The sequence below is a fragment of the Podarcis vaucheri genome (assembly GCF_965113315.1).
Source record: "Podarcis vaucheri genome assembly, chromosome: 3".
Lineage (NCBI taxonomy): Eukaryota > Metazoa > Chordata > Lepidosauria > Squamata > Lacertidae > Podarcis > Podarcis vaucheri.
In genome coordinates this window covers 33,787,275-33,813,567 of record NC_138761.1, presented here as the reverse complement: position 1 = coordinate 33,813,567, position 26,293 = coordinate 33,787,275, and the positions used below count along the sequence as shown (strand labels likewise).

Genomic DNA, 26,293 nt, shown 5'->3' with positions numbered 1-26,293 from the left:
ACTGGGCCTTTAGTGTGGGGTACATAATATTTGCAACACCCTTCCAGTATATATCAGACAAGTGTTGGTTCTATTGTCTTCCTGATGCTTACTGAAGACTTTCTACTTTCAGCAAGCCTTTTAAGTGAAGGTGTTTTTATCCTATTTTTTTGGACTTGAAATTGTTTTTAAGTATGTTTTTAGTGTTGATGGGTTTTCCTTGTTAAAATCACCTTGGGATGTTTTTTTAATGGGAAACAACATGTTAAGTTAAAATAAACAGACAAACTAATAAAAACAAGTTGCAACTACAAACCAAAGAAACCAGCTACATCTTTTCTGCCCACCAAAAGGTAACTAAAAGGGAGCAAAGAGAACCTACTGAGGAAAGACATTTCCAGACATTTGGCATTCTCTGATTAAGGTAAAGGTAAAGGTACCCCTGCCCGAACGGGCCAGTCTTGACAGACTCTGGGGTTTGTGCGCCCATCTCACATCTATTGGCCGGGGGCCAGCGCTGTCCGAAGACACTTCCGGGTCACGTGGCCAGCGTGACAACGCTGCTCTGGCGAGCCAGAGCCGCACACGGAACGCCGTTTACCTTCCCGCTGGTAAGCGGTACCTATTTATCTACTTGCCCCCGGGGGTGCTTTCGAACTGCTAGGTTGGCAGGCGCTGGGACCGAGCAGCGGGAGCGCACCCCGCCGTGGGGATTCGAACCGCCGACCTTTCGATCGGCAAGCCCTAGGCGCTGAGGCTTTAGCCCACAGCGCCACCCGCGTCCCTTCTATTCTCTGATTAACCTAGTGTTAATCTTGGGAGTCTGTACATCCCTCCGATAAATGGAAGCCCATCTGAGTGTCATACAAGGCATGTACCACATTGAGATTATTCCAAGGAAAATAATAGCTTAAGAAAGCCACAGGCTTTGGCAAGCTACTCAGCTTCCCCACCTGTTAAAATGGGAAGATTAAATTTAAAGAGTGTCCTCTCAGTATTGTTACTGAAATGCGTGGCCTGGCTTCCCAAAGTAACCTGGGAGAAAAGGAACTTGCATTTCTTGGCATATTTCCCATGCGGTTATCAATTGAGCAGCAGACATGCCTCAAAGATATTTAAAAACAAAGGAAAATAATGCACTGCTCCCACTACTACCCAGACATGTTCATCACACAGAAGTTTGGCAGGGCAGGGTTTTGGTTTGGTTTGTTTTTAAAGAAAGGATAACACTCTTTTAAAAAAACAAACTCCTATTTTCCAGTAGTGTTACACAGCCTACATACCATCTGTTTGTACGGTTTCTGTTGTGGATCTGCTTTCGCCTGCCTGGCTTTGTCAATATCTTCAGCCGTGAGTCCGCCCACCGAGGAATGGTCTTGGTGAAAAGCCCGGCTTTGCCCCCAAGCAGGAGCAGAAGGATTCCAAGGGTCCCTAAAGCCTCCAAAGAGCTTGGCATTCACTTTGGCAGAGATGGGGTTCCAACCCACACTAGGGTCTCCGCTCTCACCGACGTTTGGTAAAGGTCCTCTGGCAACGTATGAGTGAGACGGGCCCTCGGCACCACCAGACTTGGGAGGGTGTTCTAGAGGGGGAGGGTAGAAGTCCTTTGCAGCACCTCCCAGCTCCGATTCAGAGAAGCTCTCGTCTTTTCCAAAGTCCTCACCAATATCTTTCAAGTTCTCCTGTTGCTTGCCCAGATCCTGCAAACAGAACATTGAAAAGTGTTTTTCCTCAGCCAAAAAATAAGGTGTAAAGTGCCCTCACAGTCACTCACACTGCTCCATTCTTGAAAAGACAAAACACTTTCCACACACCTACAAAGTCTGATATTTCAATGTCTTGTGTTGTGAACAGCCCCAAGATCTATGGGTGGTATAATAATAATAATAACTACTCTTCTTTGTATCAGCAAGTATTTTTAGAGAATTGATCCGAATCAGTGTTGGTCCTTCCTGTATTTTATGATTTTATAATTAAGACTTTTATAGTAATGATTTTATAACCATGACTTTGATACAGTGTCTTGATATGTGTATGATTTAGTGGGTTATAAATAGACTTACATATAAAGGAACCAAAATGTATGCAATATGCTGATAATTCACTCCAAGTGATGGTGCCACCGCCACCACCCCTTCTCTACAGCCAACACTTTTGGTATTTGTACTCCACCGATCCCAATTCCTGTCTTCATTTATCCCTCACTTCCCGAATGCTTCCTGAAGCAGGGTTGCTTCATCCCGCAACATGAGAGGGCCAGGTGTGCCACTTCCGTCAGTATGCCTCCTTGGAAGCAGAAACCGTTTTGCACAAATGTGCTTAATGGTGTACATCAACCTATGTTTAGAATGATTCAGAGAGCTCCTTCTGCAATTCAGTGGAAGCTTCTGCTTGAGGAAAGAGATAGGCAATCATCTCCTACCCATTCCCCATGCAGTCCCACCCACCACATCGCCTCTTGCACAGGTCCAGGGGGCCTTGGATTTTTTCAGAGAAGCTTTTCGGGGGGGGGAGCAATGGGAAGGAGGAATCAGAAACAGTCACTTCCCTCCTGACCTCCTTCCTTCAGCAGAGAATCCATCAAACAGAACTGCACTTGTGGAAACTTTGGATTCAACCCACTGCACAACTATGAATTGCTATTCTTATTATTTTGAGACATTGTAGAACTCAGCAGTTTTATCAATGGATTGGGTGGGCCACATGATGTCGGGAAAGAGGCATAATCCTGATTGAAAGAGAGCTATGAAGGGAACAGCCATTCTAGCCATTCCCAATCTAGTGCATCCAAATATTTTGGACTACAGGTCCCACCAGCCCCAGCCAGAACAGCTGTATGATGCTGGGGCTGAAGGGAACCGTAGTCCAAACATCTGGAATAATAATAATTATTATTATTATTATTTATATCTCGCCCTCCCCAGCCGAAGCCGGGCTCAGGGCAGCTAACAACAATCAAATAATCAAACAATCAAATAATCCAACATTCTAAAAACATTCCATTATAAAAATTAATTTAAATCAAATTGATGGCAACCGTTTAAGCAAAATTCTGTGCAGGTTGCCAGAGGAGGGAGTCAGGCTGCGCCCTGACCAAAGGACTGGTGGAACAGCTCTGTCTTGCAGGCCCTGCGGAAAGATGTCAGGTCCCGCAGGGCCCTAGTCTCTTGTGACAGAGCGTTCCACCAGATTGGTCCTAGGCCGTATAGGGCTTTAAAGGTTGAGGAAATCTAGCCTAGCAGCTCCCCCTTTGCTTTCAAGTTACATGTTCAGTGCTTCCAAAGATTTGTATCATGATTCAGACACCACCTAGACTTTTTTCACAATAGGAGACTCTCTCCAGTTTCCCCTCTTTTTTCCCAAACCTTTGGCAAAGATCTCTCTGAAAATATGAAAGCTGGAAGCCTTTTTTTTTAAAAGGAAGAGTAATAATAAATTAAAAGGTCTTTAGATTCTACATTGTGAGAACTAGGTGTTCCGGTAACAGATTTTTCCAGAATGCCATTTAACAACACCTCTTGGCCGATTTAACTACACCGCCACAGGGGTAACACAATGGAAACACTTCTCTTCCAACATTAATAAAAAATAGTTTAGAAAAGGCTGCAAGTATCAGAAGTTGGCAGGAACACCACCAAAAACAAAGAGTAATTTACTGGAAAACACTTCACATTTCCACCCCCAGTAGGAAACAAAAATAACTACAGGTTTTTTAGGCAGACATTGCACATCCATGGAAAAGGCAGCTTTTCCCTCTTCTCTAAGCACTTGCTAAAGAGAAATAATACTTAGGCCACCAAGGGCTGAACTACACATGACGATAATTGGGTTTCATGTAATCAATGTGTACAACAAACATAGCCATTGAGGTTAGGGTTTCTTGTTGCTTAATTTCTTTCTCCTTGTGTCACCTTCTATTCTACTTTAATTGACCTCTCTGATTCTTGCCCTTCCTGATATCAACTTGCCTGAAATCAAAATAATATGTACTTTCGAAAGGGCATGTGATTTATTTAAATATTGTTTTTAGGGTTGTATGATGTCAGATGCCGAGAAAGCCTGTGGGATGATAAATGTGAGATATAAATTTTAAGAAACAAATGAAACCAAAGATCCAGCAATAAGATATTTCCATTTCAATTACCCAAATTCACAGCGTGCAAAAGGTTTCGCCAGATCTTTAAACAACAGCACCTTCAGTTATGTCAACTTTCTAGAATACAATGGTACCTCTGGTTACGAACTCAATTCGTTCCGGAGGTCCGTTCTTAAGCTGAAACCATTCTTATCCTGAGGCGAGCTTTCACTAATGGGGCTTCCTGCTGCGCGCACACGCCTCCCGCTCACATCCCAGGGCAAAGTTTGCAACCAGGAGCAGCTACTTCCGAGTTAGCGGAGCTCGTAACCTGAAGTGTGCGTAACCAGAAGTGTTCGTAACCAGAGGTACAACTGTAGTGAGACTACAGCAGCCATTGGTCAGTTATTGCTGTACTACAACTCCCAAGACCCCTGTCTGTTGGCCATGCTTTCTGATGTAGCTCAGCAACATCTGGAGAACTACCCTGGATTAGAGGGACACATAAATTGACATCTGCTACAGGCTGCAGTCCTCAATTTACTTCCAGTTAAATGTGTATATGATTGCAACACATGCATTTCACTGACAAGAGATAGTTTAGAATAGAAACCAAAAACAGGCTAATTGCTTATTGATATGGCAGTGCGCGCGCGCACACACACACACACACACACACACTTACCTGCATTTTCCCCATGGCAGCACTGAACTGCTCTTCAGCAGTGGCCTGGAAGCTCCTGACCATGGTTACTGCATCGCCACCAAGGACAACTTGCCGAAGCTGTACTGTCTGTGTTTCTAGAACTGCCTTGCTGAGCTTTGCCAGTCCTCGCATCACCATGATGGCATCGCCTGCCATGCCTGACCACTTCCAGTGCTGGAAAACAGAATAATAATAATAATAATAATAATAATAATAATAATACCTTTATTGTCATTGTACAATGAAATTAAATGAGCCTCCGTCCCCGCCCCCAAACACTTATAACCAACAGTTATATGCAGTACAGCAAAACCAAAGGACTATCTTCCAAGTCAAGTTAAAGGGCCCCTGACCGTTAGGTCCAGTTGCGGAAGACTCTGGGGTTGCGGTGCTCATCTCGCTTTACTGGCCGAGGGAGCCAGCATACAACTTCCAGGTCATGTGGCCAGCATAACTAAGCTGCTTCTGGCGAACCAGACCAGCGCACGGAAACGCCGTTTACCTTCCCGCCGGAGCGGTACCTATTTATCTACTTGCACTTTGTGCTTTCGAACTGCTAGGTTGGCAGGAGCAGGGATCTTCCAAGTACTTATGAGTCAGTGGATCCTCAACCCTGTCCCCAAAGCTTTGACAAGTTCACCAGGGGATTGTCTACTCAACACTTTGTGTTTCACAAAAGCAAGCTACATGGAAATGTAGCCAAACTGCCTTTCCATCATGTTTCCCCACATGGCACAGCAACACAGTAAATGGGACACATACCCAATGCAATTTATGCCACAACACAAGGGTCTGCACTTCACATGTAAAAGAAAACTGCATTTGGGCTTGAGCAGTTGTCTGGGGACGCGGGTGGCGCTGTGGGCTAAAGCCTCAACGCCTAGGGCTTGCCGATCGAAAGGTCGGCGGTTCGAATCCCCGCGGCGGGGTGCGCTCCCGCTGCTCGGTCCCAGCGCCTGCCCACCTAGCAGTTCGAAAGCACCCCCGGGGGGCAAGTAGATAAATAGGTACCGCTTACCAGCGGGAAGGTAAACGGCGTTCCGTGTGCGGCTCTGGCTCGCCAGAGCAGCGATGTCACGCTGGCCACGTGACCCGGAAGTGTCCCCGGACAGCGCTGGCCCCCGGCCAATAGATGTGAGATGGGCGCACAAACCCCACAGTCTGTCAAGACTGGCCCGTTCGGGCAGGGGTACCTTTACCTTTACCTTTAGTTGTCTGGAAACCACCTCTGCTGCCTCTGGAGGAGCCTTCAACACTGCAGCCCAGAGAATTTTAGGTTGGTAGGAAACAGCACAAAAAGAAAAAAGCCGCGTGCAGAGACACCAAATAAAAAAACTTTAGAAAGATATCCTTTTGAAATTTATCTGAACTTGTCTCAAAAACCAGGATTGTTCTTTCATTCAGAGGACTAACATTTAAGAAACATGTTGGTCTCTAATATGAGCACTTAATTAACCATGTTATAATAAGCATCTGCCACCTTGACTAGAAGTTGTACTCAACAGTCTTTGGGACTACTGAAAAGAAACTTTTGTTCAGTCCCTTTTATCTGCTGCAGTTTTAAGAGACACAAGGGAATTGCTACAGACCCACAAAGTGGCATTTGCAAAATGCATAAAGACCTCACTATCCCAATGCAGATCACTGTTCTGCAGTTCTCCCCAGCAAGCCAACAGCCCTAGCTGGCAGAGAACTGTATCTATGACTAAAGACCCCCTTTGATGTGAATTCACCAGCTACTGTCCTTGTGAAAAGTCAACACTGAGCAATTAGAATTCTGGCTACACCCTAACCTGGAAACTGCCAGAGTTTCAACCATTCTCCAGGTAACCGTTTGTAAGAGTCTGCACTGCTTGTTTACATTAGAAGATTGGTTTGTCATATGCCTTTGTTCCGCCGCACAAATAAGCTGGTCCAGTTACATTCTGTGGAAGTGGAAAAAACAAACTTGAAAATGCTGTGATTTATCAGTCACGTATAGGCAGCATGAGAGGCTTATGGCAGACAATGAACAACAGAGCAGGAATGCCAGTGCCTGAAAAAATATCAAGGACAGTTTACAAACAGAGGGGCTGTTTGCTTAGCAAAACTGACCAGTCAAAAGCCTTCTTCTCAGCTGAAAGAAGCCTCTTAACAAATACAGATGTTAGATATGTGGAAACATGGCAAATTGAAAATGAAAAGGGTACCTGGGCCATTCCACAAATTAATGAACCCCAACTTATCTTCAGAGAGCAAAAGCCTCAGGGTAAGAGAACTGTCCTAGGAAGTTTAGCTGAAGCACTCCAAGGAAATAAACATTAAATCCACAGTATGGATCCACAAAACAACCCCCCCCCCCAAAAAGGAACTGTAGTTTAACCCTCACAGAACTACAATATCCAGCACCCTTAAACTACAGTTCCCATGATTCTTTTGCAGGGGGAGGTACTTTACATGTATGGTGTGAAAGCAGCCTCTGTGTCAGATTCAAGTGCCCTTACAGAAATGCAACAAAAATCTGTAGTGCCTAAACTCAGATCAACTGCGCCTACCCAGTGGCAGAACAGGCATCTACTTCCCCGATGCCCACAGTCCCCTCAAACATACCCCCCAAATCTGTTCTGTATAAACTATGAGACCCTCTGGAGTAGGAGGGGGGACTTTAAGAAGGGGACACTCTGTTGGTGAAACTGGAAACCCACTTGTGCGCAATATTAGATCACCCACAGATCTCTCTTCAGTCTACAAGCATCACCAGTTTGGCCATGTTCACAAATTATTTCAAACGTTTGCCAGAACAGGGGCCAAATGAACTTCAGAATGGAGATGGCATTTCATGAAGGCTGGCTTCCCCTAGACAGAGGAGTTCCTGTATACCACATACATGACTTGTGATAATCCAAATGCCCTTATTCTCCCAGACGCTGCCCCCCGTTTTTTCTCCTTTTTAAGGTTTATGAAGTACAGCTCGCACCCAAATGGACGTCAAGGAGAGGTGCCTCATACAGTTATTTACTGTGTTTTCAAATCCTTCCCATGATTCCTTGCAAGCAGTCACTGTCAATATACAGGAAACAGCCACCATAGAGTTGCTTCCTAGAAAGGAAGGAGTATCCTTCTCTGCAACGGAAATAAGCACCTTAAGGGGGGGGTAGGCTGTTCTAGGAACACCCTGACAAACAAATTCAGCAAAAGGAACATAAACTCCTCTTCTTTTTAAGCAAGCATTTACTCCCGAGTCCTGCTTCTTTCACCTGAAATTATTGTTCCATGGTTGCACGATTTTGTCATGTTCAGGGGCTTTGCGTATTCTGAGCAAACAACTCACTGGCAAAGAAAGTAGGTCTTGGGAAGAGAATTCAGGATCCTGAAGAATCTCAGCTCTTTGGGTTTTTTAAAAAATGTAGCCCTTATGCAAAAATTTAAAGCACAGCAGTGGAAAGAAGAATATCTTAGTAAATAAACAGAACCTAACACAACTTAGTGCCAAAATTGGCCTTTCATCAGGGAACTTTGGATACAAAGAAGGCTCTGTCTGCAACACAGAGCAAAGAGGAATTAAGGGGAAATTATTTGCTTCCATTTAGGTTTTGAATTGACTTGGGTCCAGCTATCCTTAAGATGTGCAAGCAGTATCTGGGGCTCTCTCTCTTTCTCAAGCCAGAGAAGATACCCCCAGATTTCTATGCACCCTGCATAGCTCTTTGGCCCTTCCCACAAGCAATCATGATCATAGAACAGTAGAGCACCGAGGGTCATCTAGTCCAACCCTCTGCTAGGCAGGAATCTCAGCTAAAGCATCCATGTACCTCTTGCTTAAGGTATAAAAATCCAAGATTTCTGAAGGACAAATACACCCAATCCTGGTTTGGGAAGAGGCCACAGGTTCAAGGGGTTAAGCATATGCATTGAATGCAGGAGTTCCCAGGGTCAGTTTTCAATAATCTCTGGTCAAGAGCTGAAGTAAACTACAAACACGAATTAACTAGTGCACATGACATTTTCACAAGTATTTGGAAGAGAGTATCAATACTAAATGATATAATTAGTGAAAGCTGTGACTAGCTACAAACACCCTAACCAGAATAATTGCTTAAAATAGACATGTTTGAACTCATAAGTCTTCTTTTGTGGCATTTCTTAACATTCAGAGTGACTGCATTAAAATGGATCAAATCACTTAAAATAGCACGTAACATGTGGATGGTGTTTTGATTACTGCATTGATATTGCTCTGATTCATTAACACATTTTATGTATGTGTGTGTGTGTGTGTGTGTGTGTGTGTGTGTTAGTAAAAATTTACCATTATTCCCCTGACTTTTCATTTGTTTCCGAGCGCTAGTTGTCCAGAGATTATTTCTCTGTTTTGCACTTCAGTAGAAGGACTAGGAAAGGCCTTTTACTGATTTTATTCATTACATTGCCTTTCCTCAAAGGAGCTCAAAGCAGCTTGCACAGTTCCCTTTCCCCATTTCACTCCCCACAATAACTCTGTGAGGTTGGTTAGGCTAGAGACAGTGGCAGGCTCAAGGTTGCCCAAAACCCAGTGACCTCCTATAGCTGGGCAGAGAGTTAGTACAACACTCTAACCACTAAGCCACTCACAAGGCGAGAGAGAGCCACTTTAAGTCAGAGCAGCTGGCACTGGAAGAGATGGGCCAGTGATCGGACTCTGTATAAGGAACCTCACTGGCATACACTGCCAGCAACACTCCACTGAGCACAACAAAATCAGGAGGAAGAAAAGCAAGGCATTGAAACAACAGAAGAAGAAAAAACAGTCACACTGAAAGAATAGATCTTTTAGAACGACCCGTTTTCCAAAATAAAGTTAACGGACAAGCTGCAAAGGAAACAAGTAGCAAACTTCTATTGCTCAACATGTACTCAGCTCTCCACCAGCTAAATATATCGATGAGGAAATAGGGCCAGTTCCCTTTTGTTAGTTTTAAATGTGAAGCAGATAAATAACTGGACCGAGCTCAGGGCTGGCAGAATTCCACATGCTTCCTTGGAATGAAAGTGTCATAGAAACAAGGCTCTATCTTACGTTCACAGAGAGGCCCAATTCTGTTACCTTGAAAAGTTAAATAAGGATGCACAAATCATTTGGAATTGAAGGAGGAAGATTCAGTGGACTGCACAGGCCTTTAATGGCCTGCTTCAGACATCATGTTGATAGTTAAACTATGGTTTAATCTGAAAGCTGCTCAGAAGTTCACAATTTGTTCCAGCCCCTGCTAACCCATTTGCCACGCTAGGGGAGGAAACAAATCAGAAACTCACTCCGCATGATGCAAACCATGAGTTCACATCGATCAGATGAGCAGGGGAGGAACTTAGTAGGAACTCGGCACAGTGCACACCAGTTTGTTATCCATTCACATTAAAACCAACAACGCCACCTGTGCTTTAACACTGCATTTGCCAACTTGGTGTCCTCCAGATGTTTTGGACTACAAGTCTCATCAAAGCATCTGGAAAGCACTAGGTTTGCAATGGATGACTTAATGTCTAAACCAGGCAAATGTGTGAAAAGGGCTCTTTTGATGCTAACCTAAGCCTTTTACAACTTTCACACATATTTTAAACTCTTCCCTGAGCTATGAGAACCAGTGAGATGTAGTGGTTTAGAGTTAGGACTGAGCAACATCATAGGAGGAGTGTTTTCTAGTACTAGGGTGAAAAAGTGAAGCTCCCTTGTTATTTTTGCTATTGGGTGCTGAATGCTGTTTTAGTAATCTTATTATTTCATCGAATCATAGAACGGAGGAGTTGGAAGGGACCATGAGGGTCATCTAGTCCAACCCCCTGCAATGCAGGAATCTTTTGCGCAATGTGGGGTTCGAACACACAACCCTGGGATTAAGTTTCTCATACTGTACTGGCATGCTGTAGTGGGGTGTGTTATTTTGGTATGTTATTTTATTCACTATTGTTTTGCTATGCTATTATGAAATTGATTTTGTTGTGTTTGAAACGCATCCCTGTTTCTTTGTTGTAAGCTGCTTTGAGCAGGATTTGGCACACAAATAAAATGAATGAATGAACAACTGGGAAAATCCCGGTCCAAATATCCACTCAGCCTTGGGACTCACGACAAAATGCTGTAGTGTAGAGTGCTCCTGTTCCAGGGTTCTCTTCAAGAGTAGCTCATTCCTTTCCTTCTCCAACCCCCGGTTTTCGTTTTCTTTTTCGCCCATCTCAAATAGCCAGTGTGGTGTAGTGGTTAAGAGCGGTAGTCACGTAATCTGGGGAACCGGGTTCGCGTCTCCGCTCCTCCACATGCAGCTGCCGGGTGACCTTGGGCCAGTCACACTTCTCTGAAGTCTCTCAGCCCCACTCACCTCACAGAGTGTTTGTTGTGGGGGAGGAAGGGAAAGGAGAATGTTAGCCGCTTTGAGACTCCTGAAGGGGAGTGAAAGGCGGGATATCAAATCCAAACTCTTCTTCTTCTTCTTCTTCTGTGGCCACAGCAGATGCTCAGGGAGCTGTTTGGGGATCCCCACTCTTGAGGTTGTTTATCCAAAAATGTTTTTTGTCCTTCTGCAAACCTTGAATTTCCCCCGCCATGGATAGCTCAGTTGGTTTGAGCATGGTGCTAATCACAGCAGGGTTGCAGGGTTGATCTCTGTATGGGGCAGCTGCATATTCCTGCATTGCAGGCTGTTGACCTAGATCATGGGTAGGCAAACTAAGGCCCAGGGGCCCGATCTGGCCCAATCACCTTCTAAATCCAGCCTCCGGACGGTCCAGGAATCAGCATGTTTTAACATGAGTAGAATGTGCCCTTTTATTTAAAATGCATCTCTGGGTTATTTGTGGGGCATAGGAATTCGTTCATTTCCCCTAAAAAAATATAGTCTGGCCCCCACAAGGTCTGAGGGACAGTGGACTGGCCCCCTGGTGAAAAGGTTTGCTGACCCCTGAACTAGATGATCGGCAAGGTCCCTTCCAACTTTACAATGCTATGATTCTATGCCAGTTTCCCCCTCTTATACGCAACAGACCGAGCACCATAGCAGCCAATAGCACGTGGTTATTATGAACCAGCACAATTTCTTAGACACCCTTGGCTTGCAACAGGGCTAAGGCTACAGAAGCGCTGCACAGCAGACATGCAGTTCCCTAAGCAAACCACCAACCCTAAAGAGAAAAACAGAGTGACTCAGCTTCTTCCAGCGGATCTTTGACCCTCAGAGAGGTTTTGACAAACCCATCTCTATGTGGGCAGGAAACAATCGGTTCATTATCAACAGAGCGCTGCTGACAAACTGGCCCTGTTTATATTATCAGGAAGATTCTAACCTCCTCCTACCCATCTGAGCTCAACAGCAGGTTTTGTTTTCCAAGTGCACAGCCTGCCCTTTCTCCTCTCCCCCCCCCCCCCACATATCTGGGCTATTTATCGTTTCACATCATTTTCAGCAATGCTGAAAATGCTTCCCCTTATCTCAGCACGAATGAATGCAGATTGCACAGGATAATAGATCTTGGATCTGTACCAATCACTGTAAAAGGCATATCTTTTAAAAAAGAAAGAAAACATCAAATAAAAGGGCAGCAGACTATTCTCCTTGCTGTGCCTTGAATTTCAAAGCCTACTGTACTCTTGTGGGCTGTTATCAAGAAATACAGCAGCAAAAGACTTTGATTCCCAGCAACTATTGAGCATGAAGTATGCTGTAAAGTATTCTATGGAGATTTACTATATTGAAAGACAAGGGCATGTTGGAAGGTTTTCTTCCTTCCAGAAGAGTAGGTACATTATCATTAAAAGAGCAGAAAGCGCCCCACTGTAGGCTGGGTTACACAATCACTTTGCCCTTTCCCTACTTCATTTGCATCAATGTTTGGAGCACTTGCAACAAATCAAACATAAAATGAGATTCTGAAGCAGAGAAGAGCCCAAGTTAAGCAAAGGCTTCCCTCAATCCTCAAACTCTGATCACAGACCAAAGACCAGTGCATAGCAAAACCAGATCCTTTCATTTGACAAAAATCCCCTTCCCCCATATACTTCTGCTGACAGTTGACTCTCCTGGATCAAGAGCCCACCCATGAGCTCAAGGACACCAATTGGGGGCCAACCTGTGGTGGTTCTCCAGATGTTCTGGAATACGCCTGTGCGATGGCTGCTGCAATGGGGTTTATGGCTGGGTTCAATTGCTAAGCTGTCAAGATGGGGTTGGTTACAAATATTATAAAACAGGGAAGGTTAGCGTCATTTTTCTAAAACCACCAACAAAAGCAAAGCTGTCTGTAACTGGGTACAGTGGTACCTCTGGCTATGAACTTAATTCGTTCTGGGTACTCAACTAGAGCACAGAGTTATTTCCCAAAGCAGCTAAAACACCCAAGCCCACTGCCAACAAACTTTTCTCCTTAAAAGGCCTGAGGCAACAGGAAGATCGGGGTAAAAATCCAACCCAGGAGGAAGCACGCCAACTGCTTTATTTTAGGCAGAGAAACATCAGTAGAGTAAGTATGAATGTTCTGGACCGGCAACTCTATTTACATCATCATGATTAGGTCAGACATTGTCTAGGGATATGCAAAATTGTAGCCATCAGCTGCACGCCTGGAATTAATGCAGCCTCATTTATGCTGGTCATGGATCTAGAAATAATTCACTTACACCCAATTAGGCTCAGTATTACAAAACTGCAGCCTACTCATCGCCGGCCACCCACTCCAAACAAGTAGCCAGCATGCTCCTGCTAGGATAATGTCCACAAGCCAATTACAGCTTACTTACTCTGATGGAAATATTGGCATCAGTCCCTTGACTTCAGCAGCAGAAACAGACCAAAGAAAGAAACTAGTATGAATCAATTGGCAGGGGGAATCCCCAAGTATGGGTTCAGAAGTGGGAATGGGCAATAAGAACTCAATCTGTGCCTGAACAATGAGTTTGCTAGAGGCGTGGTCCGCACAAGACAGTGAGACATGGGGTTTGTTCTCAGCTCATGCCTGGAAGGGAGAGCGCGTAAGCATGAGTCCCGGTTCTGATGAATCACTAAGCCAAACAGCAGTGAAATGGACCAGGAGGTGCAGTAAAGAGGGCTACAAGTTCTTCTCAGAGAGCCTGCATGTTCGCGCAATCAGATTGAGGAGCCACACCCTAGTCATCTGATTTATTGAACTAGATGGAGCCCTATTGGCTCAATGTGTCACCTGATTCCTACTGAGTCAGCAGACGCAACATGGCTCTCTAGCTATCAGTAGTAGTGCTAGTGCTGAACTGGAGAAAGATAGCAGAGCAGCAGCACCTCCTCTGTCACAGAGAAGCCACTTGGGTCCTCCTGCTAGACTCCTGGGTCCATGACCCCTTTCACCTTTCAGTACAGCACTGCCTCCCACTCTTTCTAAAACAGAAAGAAGGTTCCTATAGCCCTCAAGATATAGCTGGACTACAACTCCCACCATCCTTGGCCATGGTGCCCATGGTTGATAGGAGTTGCAGTGCAACAACATATGGAAGACAACAGGGACCCTATCCTGGCTCCAACCCCAGGACTTTTCCATCGCTCACATTGTTCAAAAAGTGAGGTGAACATTTGAATTTCACCATTTTACGTTCTGTACCATGAAGCTAGGAAAACCCAACTTCAACTTGTGCCTCAAAATTGACAGTGCACTATTAGAGACAATTTCTCATAACACTTATAATCTGTTAAATCCCAAGGTTTCCCTTTAAAAAGTAGGAACCATTTTCCCTCCCAGAGGATTTCAACTTCGTTAAAGCCAGGAGTTGTGTTTCTACAAAAGCTATAAAGAACAAAAGATCCCTCTCATAACATCAGTTGCTTAATAGGACAAGACCACTCTATACAAACTGTCACAAGTCTGCCAATTGCTGCATTACTTTCTATCAAAGTTTTAGCTTCCCCATCAGTAGCAAACAAAGCTCAATTATGTGCAGAGGGCCCAATACAGAGAATTCTCAACATGCAAGATTTTTTCCTGTCACAGGCAAGAGAGTCAAGGGGTGCTTTCACACAAACTGGCCCCATGTTAGATAATCAGTTCATTTCACAACAGCAGCCACAAATACATCACTGTGGATGTCTAAAATTTAATGAAATTCAACATTTACTTGTCAACAATAACGGCAAGCGATAATAATTCAAGCAAATTGTCTGAGTGCTTGAAAACTGACTCACCAATTAACATTAGCAGACATCCAAATGTAGACTATCAACGTTAAATCCTCCTCCTCCTTCCCCAAGTTTCACCAGCCCTGAAAACAACTCTTTTTAAACAAGCCTTTGATTCTGTTGCTGTTCAATTTTCTCAGTTGCTATCCCTGGATCCCTTCTGTAATGCTCCTTTTACATCTGACTCACGGTATTTTATCTAGCTATTTTGGGGATAGGATTATTATCCAATTTTATTTTTGTGATCTGCCTTTATACTTTGCTCGCCTCTTTTGAGCATCTCCTTCGGAGGAGAAAGAAATATAAATTTCTGCATAAACAAACACATAAGAACAAACAGTGCGGACTTTGCCAACTGGCAGCTCGCTTCCAACTGACAACTCACCATATAAGAACAATTTAAAGTGGCCACACTGTTCACCTGCAGAGACAGCCAGAACAGATTTTTTATTTTTGCAATAAGAGATGTAAACTATGTTGAATATTGTAAGTATATAGCACACTGCATCCCTAACTCCACACATGCAAATTAGGTATTCAGCCAAAGATTTGTCATCTTAACAGCACATGGTGAAATTCAACTGGTGCTCTTGCCTTTTTAGCATGGCAGCCTCTGCAACCCAGCTTCTACCCTTTTATGAAACTAATTCTCTGGAACTAGTTTTAGGGGTACTGAGAGGAGAAGGAAGTGGGGGGATGAATCACCTCCCCCGCACTTCATTAGTGAAGGCATCTGCTTCCATGAGCACAAAAGCACCAACTAGGTTTTATCCCGTATCCCCTCAATGGTCATTATCCAACTACACACGGGTTATGGGAAGACAAGTATGCTGAATAATCATGTTATGAAAATGCAGTGTTTCCTTACAAAAAGCCATAGTATTGAACCATATAGCTCACTTTCTTATACATGGGGCCAAACACCTTTTACATAGTGAAGCCCCAATCCTACAGTTGCTAATTCACTCTCAAAATATTCAGTGACCTTTACAAAACACGCACAGATTGGCTTCTAAGAGGCCTTCTCTTTCCAGTCCATACAATGCATGGATCTCAACCTCTCAATACTCACTTGCTTTCCAAAATAGTTTACTGCTGCAGAAGATTAGGCTTCAGTAATACAGCTATGGACATTGATATATACATACAGCTTGTAGGCTTTTTCAGACAGAGATACAGTTATATATATAAGTACAAAGTATCTCTGTTGCTCCAGCCATTCAGTACATAACACAGACTCCGACTCACTTCTGAAGACTGACACAGACACACTACACAAAAACCCTGGACCAAAAGAGCTGACATGCCTCAATTGCTTATACAGACAGCACCGGGCTGTTGCCATAGCAACTGGCTTGCCTGACCTTGCACCTGTTGGCTTATCTCAGACCATGGGGTAAATTGTGCTCATGAAGCAAATTAACCATTTCCTCCATGTCCAGTTCCTCCAGCAAATTCAACAGAGGGAAACTAGATGAAGTGGGAAGTAGGGTAAATTGGGAAGTGGTTGTTTCAGTTGCATGTGCTTAGGCTTAGATACAGGATCTGTTATAGTGGGGTACAGGAACTAGGGGTCTAAGCCAAAGGCTTCACAGAAAATGTGATTTTTTTAAAAGAAGGTAGGGGTGGCATCATGCAAATATTTTGGCGAGAGTTCCAAGTCTACGGGGCAGCAAGCAAGAAAATAAAAGAATTTAAGGAAGCAGGAGCTCTTATATGACTGGAAAAATGGGAGAGCTGGAGCAGCAAAGATCAGAGGTAGAGATGTGTATGTAGATTTGAATGGAAAGTAGTTTGCATTCCAATGAGATTGGGTAGAGAGTTACCTTCTACTGCCTTGTAAAGTGGTACCTTTGGTTACAAACTTAATTCATTCCGGAGGTCTGTTCTTAAGCTGAAACTGTTCTTATCCTGAGGCACGCTTTCGCTAATGGGGCCTCCTGCTGCATGCACACCAGAGGTGCGTGATTTCTGTTCGCATCCTGGGGCAAAGTTCGCAATCTGGAGCAGCTACTTCCAGGTTAGCGGAGCTCGTAACCTGAAGCATTTGTAACCAGAAGAGTTCATAACCAGAGGTACAGTGGTAGCTCGGGTTAAGAACTTAATTTGTTCTGGAGGTCTGTTCTTAACCTGAGGTACCACTTTAGCTAATGGGACCTCCTGCTGCCACTGCAGCGCAATTTCTGTTCTCATCCTGCAGCAAAGTTCTTAACCCGAGGTACTATTTCTGGGTTAGCAGAGTCTGTAACCTGCAGAGTCTGTAACCTGAAGCGTCTGTAACCCGAGGTACCACTGTATAGGAATATCTCCTTCAGCATCCTGAAACAATTATATGAGGGCAGCTGACTCCCTTTGCCCCATCATCTAGGTAGGTTCCCACTCTTCCCAAACCAGAACTGCAGACAGGAAGACCTGTGCCAGCACAGGAAATATTACCTACACAAAGTTCCAAAAGAAATACATGCACTCTGGAGTTCCAGAAATTTTTAAGACCAATAAGGAGACCAAGGAAGGCCTGACCTATTTTTTAAAGCTCCGTTCAGTAACATTAGAACATACTGGGTTGTTACCTGTTTGCAACTAGTAACATGGGCACAAAGGGGCCAGGCAACTTCAGAGATGTTGTGCAAATAAAGCTGAGAAACGACTGGAAGGAATTTAACAGCAATGCAAATGCTATATTAATAATGGCCAATAAGCAATACAAAAGTAACAACCGAGTGCACTTCTACATTAGATTCATGCTGTAACTCCTAGTGATTTTCTAGTAAATAGAAAGCATAAGCATATTTTTATAGGAAGAAGCTTACTAGTCTGGAAACTTGGAGAGGGACAAGGGGTGAAACTTTTTTTAAAAGCACAGCTCCATATTTCCCATCTTCATTCTCCACAATCCTTAACAACAAGGGCTAAAATAGTAGAAACCCCCAAGCTCTTCAATCTGTCAGGCATGGTGTGAAATAATATCCCAGAACCATCTGCCTTTAAGTTGCCTATTTTGGGGGAGAGAGGGCCAAAAAGAATTCTTCTTGCTGTAAAGATTCAAGGTCTATTCTTAGTCTCTTAAATATTGCAAAGAAAGCAGTTGCCTGTGACAGCACATGGAAAAGAAAAGCATCTGGTGTCTGCTTTTATATATACAGGCGCAATACACATCTCCAGTGTGTCAAATAATAATAAGTTGGGAATAAAATGGAACAGCTAACATGGTTGTATGGGAACCCTTGACTGCTCTCCCCATCTCCTGCATTTCATCACTGAATTCAAATAAGATAAAGAATCAACACTGTTGGTTATTGTGGCTTTCCAAGGTCATCGGTTTTTGCTCACACACGCAAACAGCGTAAGATAAATGACTACGAACATATTATTTTATCTAAGTTTTCAAGGTCACAAGGGTCACGGCTTTCAACCCTGGTCAAGCCATAGAAATACATGCATGTTATTTATGCAGATTTGGCCTGCAGTAAGAGTCGCACTATCAACAGTGATTAAAGGGATCCTTGTAAAGAAACGTGAGCAACCCTGAAGTCTCTTAGATCAAAGACATGAAACCACAGTCTTCTACATTATCATTTCCTCCCTCTGAAAGAAACAGTTCTGTCTTTGCCTTCCTGACCTTTGCGGTCTCTCTCTGATTAAACTCACCAAGAGAAGGTGAGGGCCTTCCCCTTTCTGTCTCCAGCAGCTGGTGTTGAAGTGAGGGGCAGACAGGGCTTGTCAGCCTGGGAAGGTAGCCCATCTAGGAGAAGAAAAACTCTGACCCTAAACCTCCACTGCCTTGGGGGATATCTTCAGGAGAAGAAAAGTCTAAGCAGTAGACCCAACACATTCCAGAGTGGAGTCCCTGTACTCCTCCTTCCAGCAACTCCTGCAGCCAAGCTGGTGCCAAACATATTGCACAGTCTTCTACATTATCATTTCCTGCCTCTGAAAGAAACAGTTCTGTCTTTGCCTTCCTGACCCTACTTTGCTTTCCTTTCGACCACATCAATGAGGCCACAAACTGCAGGTATGAGGAATCCTTTTCAACCCAAGGGCCACAGTCTTCTTCTGAGCAACTTTCCAGGGGCCACGTGTCAGTGGTGGGCAAGGCCGCAGGCAAATGTGGATGGAGCAATGAAATGGAAGTTCAACCTCTGTACAGTCGGCTACTTTCTATATTCTCACACACTCTTTTTTAATCCTCCATTCAAGCTAGCGATGGCAGCCAGGCAAACAGACTCATGGAGGGTGCAAAGTAGGGTCAGTGAGGGCGTTGACCTAGGAGAGGGGCATGTCCAGAGTAGTGGGCAGGTCAAAGTCCTGAGAGCCAGACAGAGCTGCTTCCAGAGTTCCAAAATTCACCAGGCACATTTTGAACCTGGCTATCAGCCTATTGCAACCAAGTGAAGGTGTCCAAGCAGCAGAATGGCACCTGATGTCTTCACCATCTGGAAGTTAGGATCATTGGATCTGGACTGCTTTCACACACTAGCAACACATCCTATGGAATTTTATGGAGGATGGATGGCGGCTAACAGATTGAGGTTGAATCCTGACAAGATAGAAGTACTGTTTTGGAGGGACAGGAGGCGGGTGGGTGTGGAGGACTCCCCGGTCCTGAATGGGGTAACTGTGCCCCTGAAGGACCAGGTACGCAGCCTGGGAGTCATTTTGGACTCACAGCTGTCCATGGAGGCACAGATCAATTCTGTGTGCAGGGCAGCTGTTTAGCAGCTCCATCTGGTACGCAGGCTGAGACCCTATCTGCCTACGGACTGCCTCGCCAGAGTGGTGCATGCTCTGGTTGTCACTCGCTTGGACTACTGCAATGCGTTCTATGTGGGGCTACCTTTGAAGGTGACCCAGAAACTACAACTAATCCAGAATCCAGCTAGACTGGTGACTGCGAGCGGCCGCCGAGACCACATAACACCGGTCTTGAAAGACCTACATTGGCTCCCAGTACGTTTCCGAGCACAATTCAAAGTATTGGTGCTGACCTTTAAAGCCCTAAATGGCCTCGGCCTAGTATATCTGAAGGAGCATCTTCACCCCCATCGTTCAGCCCGGACACTGAGGTCCAGCGCCGAGGGCCTTCTGGTGGTTCTCTCACTGCGAGAAGCCAAGTTACAGGGAACCAGGCAGAGGGCCTTCTCGGTAGTGGCGCCCGCCCTGTGGAATGCCCTCCCACCAGATGTCAAAGAGAACAACAACTACCAGACTTTTAGAAGACACCTGAAGGCAGCCCTGTTTTGGGAAGCTTTTAATGTTTGATGCATTACTGTATTTTAATATTTTGTTGGAAGCTGCCCAGAGTGGCTGGGGAAGCCCAGCCAGGTGGGCCGGGTATAAATAAATTGTTGTTGTTGTTATTTGCTATATTTTATCTGCACAATGAGAACAAATCTCAGGAACCAAAAACTTGCATTGAAAAATATGACTTTTGAGCCGTCTGGCCCCAAAACAGCAAGTAGGCATTCCATTTTGGCGACTGTAGCCCTGGTTTAAATAGCCATTTGGTGCCTAGCTTATATATCTGAGTTACTAACACTGGAATGTTCAGAGGGCACATTCAAGCCTGGGATCGAAGGCCCCACAACTCTCTGACACAGAAAGACCCCTTTGGCTGCCCATGGCTGGTGAATGAGTATCTAACGTAGTAACATCAATGAAATAGGAAGGCTGAATTTTTAGGACTTTAAAAGTTCAACTGCTGTCAGTCTGCAAGACTAATAAGCAGCATCTGGTTTCCCTCTAGAACAAAAACTAAGAGCACAAGCAGCTTTCCACAAAGGTGATGCTAAGCAGAGTTCTACAACTTGGCAGACATCACATAAAAGCTGGAACAATAAAGCATGGGTAGGCAAACTAAGGCCTGGGGGACGGATCCAGCCCCATCGCCTTCTAAACCTAGCCCATTGATGGATCTGGAATCAACATGTTTTTACAAGAGTAGAATGTGTCCTTTTATTTAAAATGCATCTCTGGGTTATTTGTGGGGCATAGGAATTTGTTCATTATTATTTTTTTATCAAATATAGTCCAGCCCTCCACAAGGTCTGAGGGACAGTGGACCGGCCCCCTGCTGAAAAAGTTTGCTGGCCCCTGCAATACAGTAACAGACTCCAACAATGAACTTTAACATCAGCCTTCCCCAACCCGGTTGTTGTTGTATGTTGTTCTTATGCCCCACATTTCACCCGTAGGTTCCCTCCAGATTTTTGAGACTACAACTCCCATCAGCCTCAGCCAGCAGTTATAGTTCAAAGATGGTGAGGCTGCTTTATATTTTTGATCCAATAAAGGTTGCATTTGGGCAATGCAATCCCTACTCAGGATTAAGTCCTACAAAATTCAGGGGTTCTATGATTCTATGTGATTCTATGTTGGCCGCAGAAGAGAAAAGCCCTAATCTCTCTTGGCAAGAACGTAAAGGCTAGCCTCTTAGGCTGTTAAAAAACAACAAAACCACTGACTTCTACCAAGCAAGATGGTAGATAAGTCCCATTTTATCTTAAGAACTATGTACTTTCCCCTCAAAGAAGCCTGCCAGAGCTTTAAGATTAGCCTCAGAGACCTGGCCGGGTGCTCCAAAAATGTTTTTATGTCAGCAAGCATCTACTGTTCAACTGTTTGCTGCTGTAAAGTAACTATATAGGATAATGCTATCTTTATTGCTGTTGTTTTTGTACTGGAAGAAGGGATTTAAGAGTTGTTGCTTTGTTTCATTTTATTGTTTATAAACATGTCTTTGTAGGGCAAGTTACACCTAAGATTACCAAGTCAATAAAAAACACACAGCCAACCAACTAAATTCTCCCAGAGGCAAGTGCAGGTCTGTGACCAAAGTCTTTGAAGTACCTAGCAACACCCTTGCCTCCAGGTGATCATCAGACAGGCAGGTTTTTTCTTTGTTAGGATCTTTTTCCTCTATGCAGTCAATTTATGCCACAAATACATCTGGGACAGGTAGTAAGATGTTTGTGCAGTAGTCATTTCTCCACACTTATCTGCAAGGCTGGTCATAGTAGAGCCAAGATCTGTGCACATGAAGTTAAGGGAAGTTTTCAATTCCTCTGGATAATAAACTATATTCTGCTTGCAAGCTTCCTATGGGTATCTGGCAGGCCAATATGAAAACTAGATGCTAGACTAGACGTGCCACTGGCCTGATCCAGTAGGACTCTTCCTAAGCTCTTATGAACACCTGAGACAAAATAAGTCCCCTCCCTTTTCCCTTTCACTTGCTCAAGTGGCAGAATACAGGATTTGCAAGAAGGGGGATACCAAGTATTAAGCAGATCAAGAGAGCATCGACGAGAGAGCTATATCCACAGCAAACACAAAAAATATGAATCACAGCCCTTTAGATGTTCGCATTTACCCTAATCGCTGGAAGGAACACCAATTCATCGGGTCTGGAATCCAGGCAGACACACAGTGTACATCAGGCAACCGGCAAGAGCCACAACCTACACAGCAGGTGCGTTAAACAAACACTGACATCACTCACTTAAAATGTTCAGTCACCATCTCATTGCCGCTAATACACAGCAGGTAAATTGTGCTTTTCTTCACTTCTTCTCAATGCAATAGGAAATTATGCTGTGTTCGCACTACATTTATTAAGTATACTCTCGATATATGTTTATTCAATATACCAAAGAAACCTTTCATTTTTCTACCTGAGGCTTTTTGCAATGCAGAGTATTTAGGCTTGTGCCACCAAGTCATACAAGCAGCTCTGGGTCAATGGTACAGAGCTCACCTCAGGAGCAAGGCAAGGTTAATCGGGCTGACTGGAAAGAGGATTGCCTTAGTGCATATTATCTTTAGGCTCAAGATGGACACGTTGCACAGAGACAGCTGGCAAATTCAAATCTGTAACACTCAAGTAATGGGGGTGGGGGAACAACCCAAATAAAAGTGTGGGAAGTGGGGGGAGTGGGAGAGGCCAGAAGTGAGAAAGGATGGCACTAGTGGAATGCACATTGCTCTGGATGGATGTGGTCACACTCGCCTTGAAGAATCACAGAAGCAGGTGTGCAGCTTGGGGAGACTTCTGTATCCAACACCATCAGTGGAGGCACAAGCAAGTTCAGTGGCACAGAATGCCTCCTAGCAACTTTGGCCAATAGCACAGTTGCAACCCTAACAGGACAGGGATAACCTGGTTTCAGTTGTCTACGCTCTGATTACCTCCTGGTTAGACTACTGCAATGCATGCACCTCCACAACTGGAAGTTGACAAGAAAATGGGCCTTCTCTGAAGTAGGCCCTGATTATGGAAGTAGCCTCTGTTTAAGAAGGCCCACTGTTTAAGGAGGCCTGTGACAAATTCATTTTTGTTTTCAAGGTCATTTGGACATCATCGGGACATTTGATATTATCATTATTACGATATTGTACTATAATAATACATTGTATAGTTAAATTTATTTACAGTAATGTTTATGTGAGTTTACTATAGCATTTTTACTTTAGTTGCAAATCACTTTGTGGCCTTTTTGGTGGAAAGGAATGCATAAAAAATTAAGAAACCTAACCTAGCAAGGAAAAATGGTTCCATATGTTTATGGGGGGAAATGTAGCTACTTTTTGCATTCAGGATCGCCTGCCACATAGCATGTGGCTTCTGAAAACCAAACTAATGGTTTTCTGGAAGGGGACTTCAAAAGATAATTTCCTCCTCTCTCCCCGCCTCTACTTACTGGCCTGCACAGCTTGAATCCTCCTGATCTAGTGGTTTTGCCTTCTTTGTTTCTATCGACGCTTTCTAAGCATTTCCTTGGCGGGCGTAAAATGGTTTCAGACCGAGCCCTTCCATCTGACAACCAGACAATCTGAAATACGCTACGTATATTCTAACCGTGAAAAACGCCGTCCAATAAAAAGAAAAGAGCAGGCCTGGGGAGATTTGGGGAGGGGCTGCAGATTGGGATGATGGACATTAACAAATACAAGGTATACGGATGGGGGTTGCAGCAGCTGCTGCCGCCGCCCCACGGACGAGAAAAGCAGGAAAGAGCGCCACGCCTCCCGTTTCCAGCTCCGGCGCTGCAAAGACCGTGTCCGGCGCGAACCGCGGCCCTTCTACTCCCCGTTAGCGGCAGCGGCACCGACGTGCAGCCCCGGGATCGTCCCGCTTGCTTCGCCCACCCGCAAGCACTTGAAAGGGCGACTCCGAGCGCGGCTGCAAAGGGGCGCCGAAAGCACACCCCCCCCCGCTAACCGAGCGCATCTGGCCCAGCGCCACTTAAGGTCTCCCCGCCGGGATCCCTCCCAACCTTTGCGTGGGGAGGCGTGCGTGCATGGATAGGCAAACTAAGGCCCGGGGGGCCGGATTAGGCCCAGTCGCCTTCTCAATCCGGCCCACGGAAAGTCTGGGAATCAGCGTGTTTTGACATGAGTAGAGCGTGTCCTTTTATTTAAAATGCATCTCTGGGTTATTTGTGGGGCATAGGAATTCGTTCTCCCCCCCCCTCCCCATATACTCCAGCCCCCCACAAGGTCTGAGGGACACTGGACTGGCCCCCTGCTGAAAAAGTTTGCTGACCTTTGGCTTAGAGGGAGAGGTCGCCCACTGGAAAGGGCTTCTCCCCCCCCCACCCTTTTTGGGCCCCGTGCATGGGGACGGGCGCCGCGCTGAGGAAAGCCTGGGCTCCCACCTCTCCTCGCTGGCGCAAGCGCGCCCCTCACCGCTCCCCCTCTTAACCCACCCACCCGCCATGCACAATGCAAGGGGGCCGCTCCCCGACGTACCCCTCGCTCGCTTACCTCCCCGGGCAGGAGAGCTTCGCAGCAGCAGCAGCAGCAGCGTCGTGCCCGCTCAGCGACTCCGCTCGCCTCCGCCCCGCGGCACCACGAGGTGCGCGAGCTTGTTTACCAACTCGCGTTTCTCTTCCCCCCCCCCTTCCCGCACCGCCCCGTCGGCTGGAGACCCCCGCGGTCAGGCTCCGCCCCCGGCGCGCCTATTGGCTCTGCCGAAACCACCGCCCTCCCCTGCCCGGGGATTAGCGCGAGAGCCGAGGTTGCCAAGCCGCCGGGAGCGTGTTCGGCTCGTGGGGCCCGCGCTCTGGCCAATGGGAAGCCGGGGCGGACGGAGCTTCCGCCAATCCCGAAGCGGCGTGTCCTCTCGTCCGTTCCCTCCCGCCGCCTCTCGCACATCCCGTCCTTGTTGCGCTGCTCGCTCGACGCGGTGGCGGGAGGGTCGGTGCATGTGCAGCGGGGCACGTTGCTGTTGCCGCCGTGCGCGTCTTTCCTCCCCCCCGGGGTTGTGCTGCGTCGTCCCCGCCCTCGGAGAAAGCTGGGGTTCCCGGACTCCCTGTCTAACAAAGGCCGCTTTCCCAAAAGCTCCTGTCTGCCACCCTGAAGTTACGTGTCTCCCTGCACGTATCTGCACAGGGCATTTCAGTGCAGTGCTTGTTGGTACAGGGAAGGGGGGAGACGCTTGGAGGTTTCCTGTGTTAATGGGGTTAACTGCAGGGCGGATAATTTACAAGATAAATGGTGTGGTGCGAAAAGGCAAAGATAAAAGGTTGCTGGGTTTTAAATTTATTTTTTAGGATACTCCTTTTGTTACTTCAAAAAAGGGTTAAAATGTATGTTGCAACTAATGGCTTAAAAGTATACAAAGTGACTTGGCAGTCCCTTCCTTTTCATAGCCTTATCATTTCGCAGAGAAGCATAAACAAATAACCACCCAGAAAGAAGCAAATATCAATTTCCCTGCTTGACATCCAGCGTGCTGGCCACCAAAGTATGCAGCCCCTGACCTAGAATTCCCAGTTCTCTGCCACACAATTATTTACTCTTAGCAGAGCAGACAGCCAATAAAATAAGGCTGCAATCCTGACCCTACTTACCTGGGAGCAAGCAAGACCCACTGAATTCAGTGGGACTTACTTCTGAGTAAACATGAAGTCAAGATTGCATTGTTCGTTTGGGTCTACTATTGGGGCTATCAAACACCCTGCTTCTGAATTCATGTTTAAAACAGAAAGCATGTTGACAATTCAGATTGCAACAGCTAAATAAAAGTGGACACTTTAATTTTATTTGTTACATTTGTATCTCAGTCTTATTCTCAAAGGGATGTTTTGATCATTGGCCGCCTTCTCTCTTCTCTGAAATAAAACAGTCTTGTGGCACCTTAAATAATTGTATAATAGCATGTCCTTTTGTGGACCAGAATCCACAAGAATCCACAAGATGGACTGTTTCAAGAGGTGGCAGAAAGACATTGTGAAATTTGTCTGGCAGGGCAAAAAGCCCAGAATAAAATATAAAATATTAACAGATGCAAAAGAAAGAGGGGGATTTGCCCTGCCGGACTTAAAATTGTACTATGAAGCAGCAGCATTCTGCTGGCTGAAAGAGTGGATGCTCCTCGAGAATACAGAT

General features: G+C 45.3%; 1 protein-coding gene across 1 annotated transcript in view; it reads right to left on the bottom strand.

Moving 5' to 3' along the window:
* The window catches only part of COQ8A (coenzyme Q8A), a 53,863-nt gene extending 29,066 nt beyond the window's left edge, over positions 1–24,797 (bottom strand). The window contains exons 1-3 of the mRNA XM_082214841.1: positions 24,668–24,797; positions 4,740–4,934; positions 1,263–1,679 (exon numbers count right to left, since the gene is read on the bottom strand). Coding sequence (XP_082070967.1) covers positions 1,263–1,679; positions 4,740–4,916 — 594 coding nt within the window. The 5' untranslated portion in view covers positions 4,917–4,934; positions 24,668–24,797. The remainder of the gene's footprint in view (positions 1–1,262; positions 1,680–4,739; positions 4,935–24,667) is intronic.
* Positions 24,798–26,293: the final 1,496 nt, after the last annotated feature.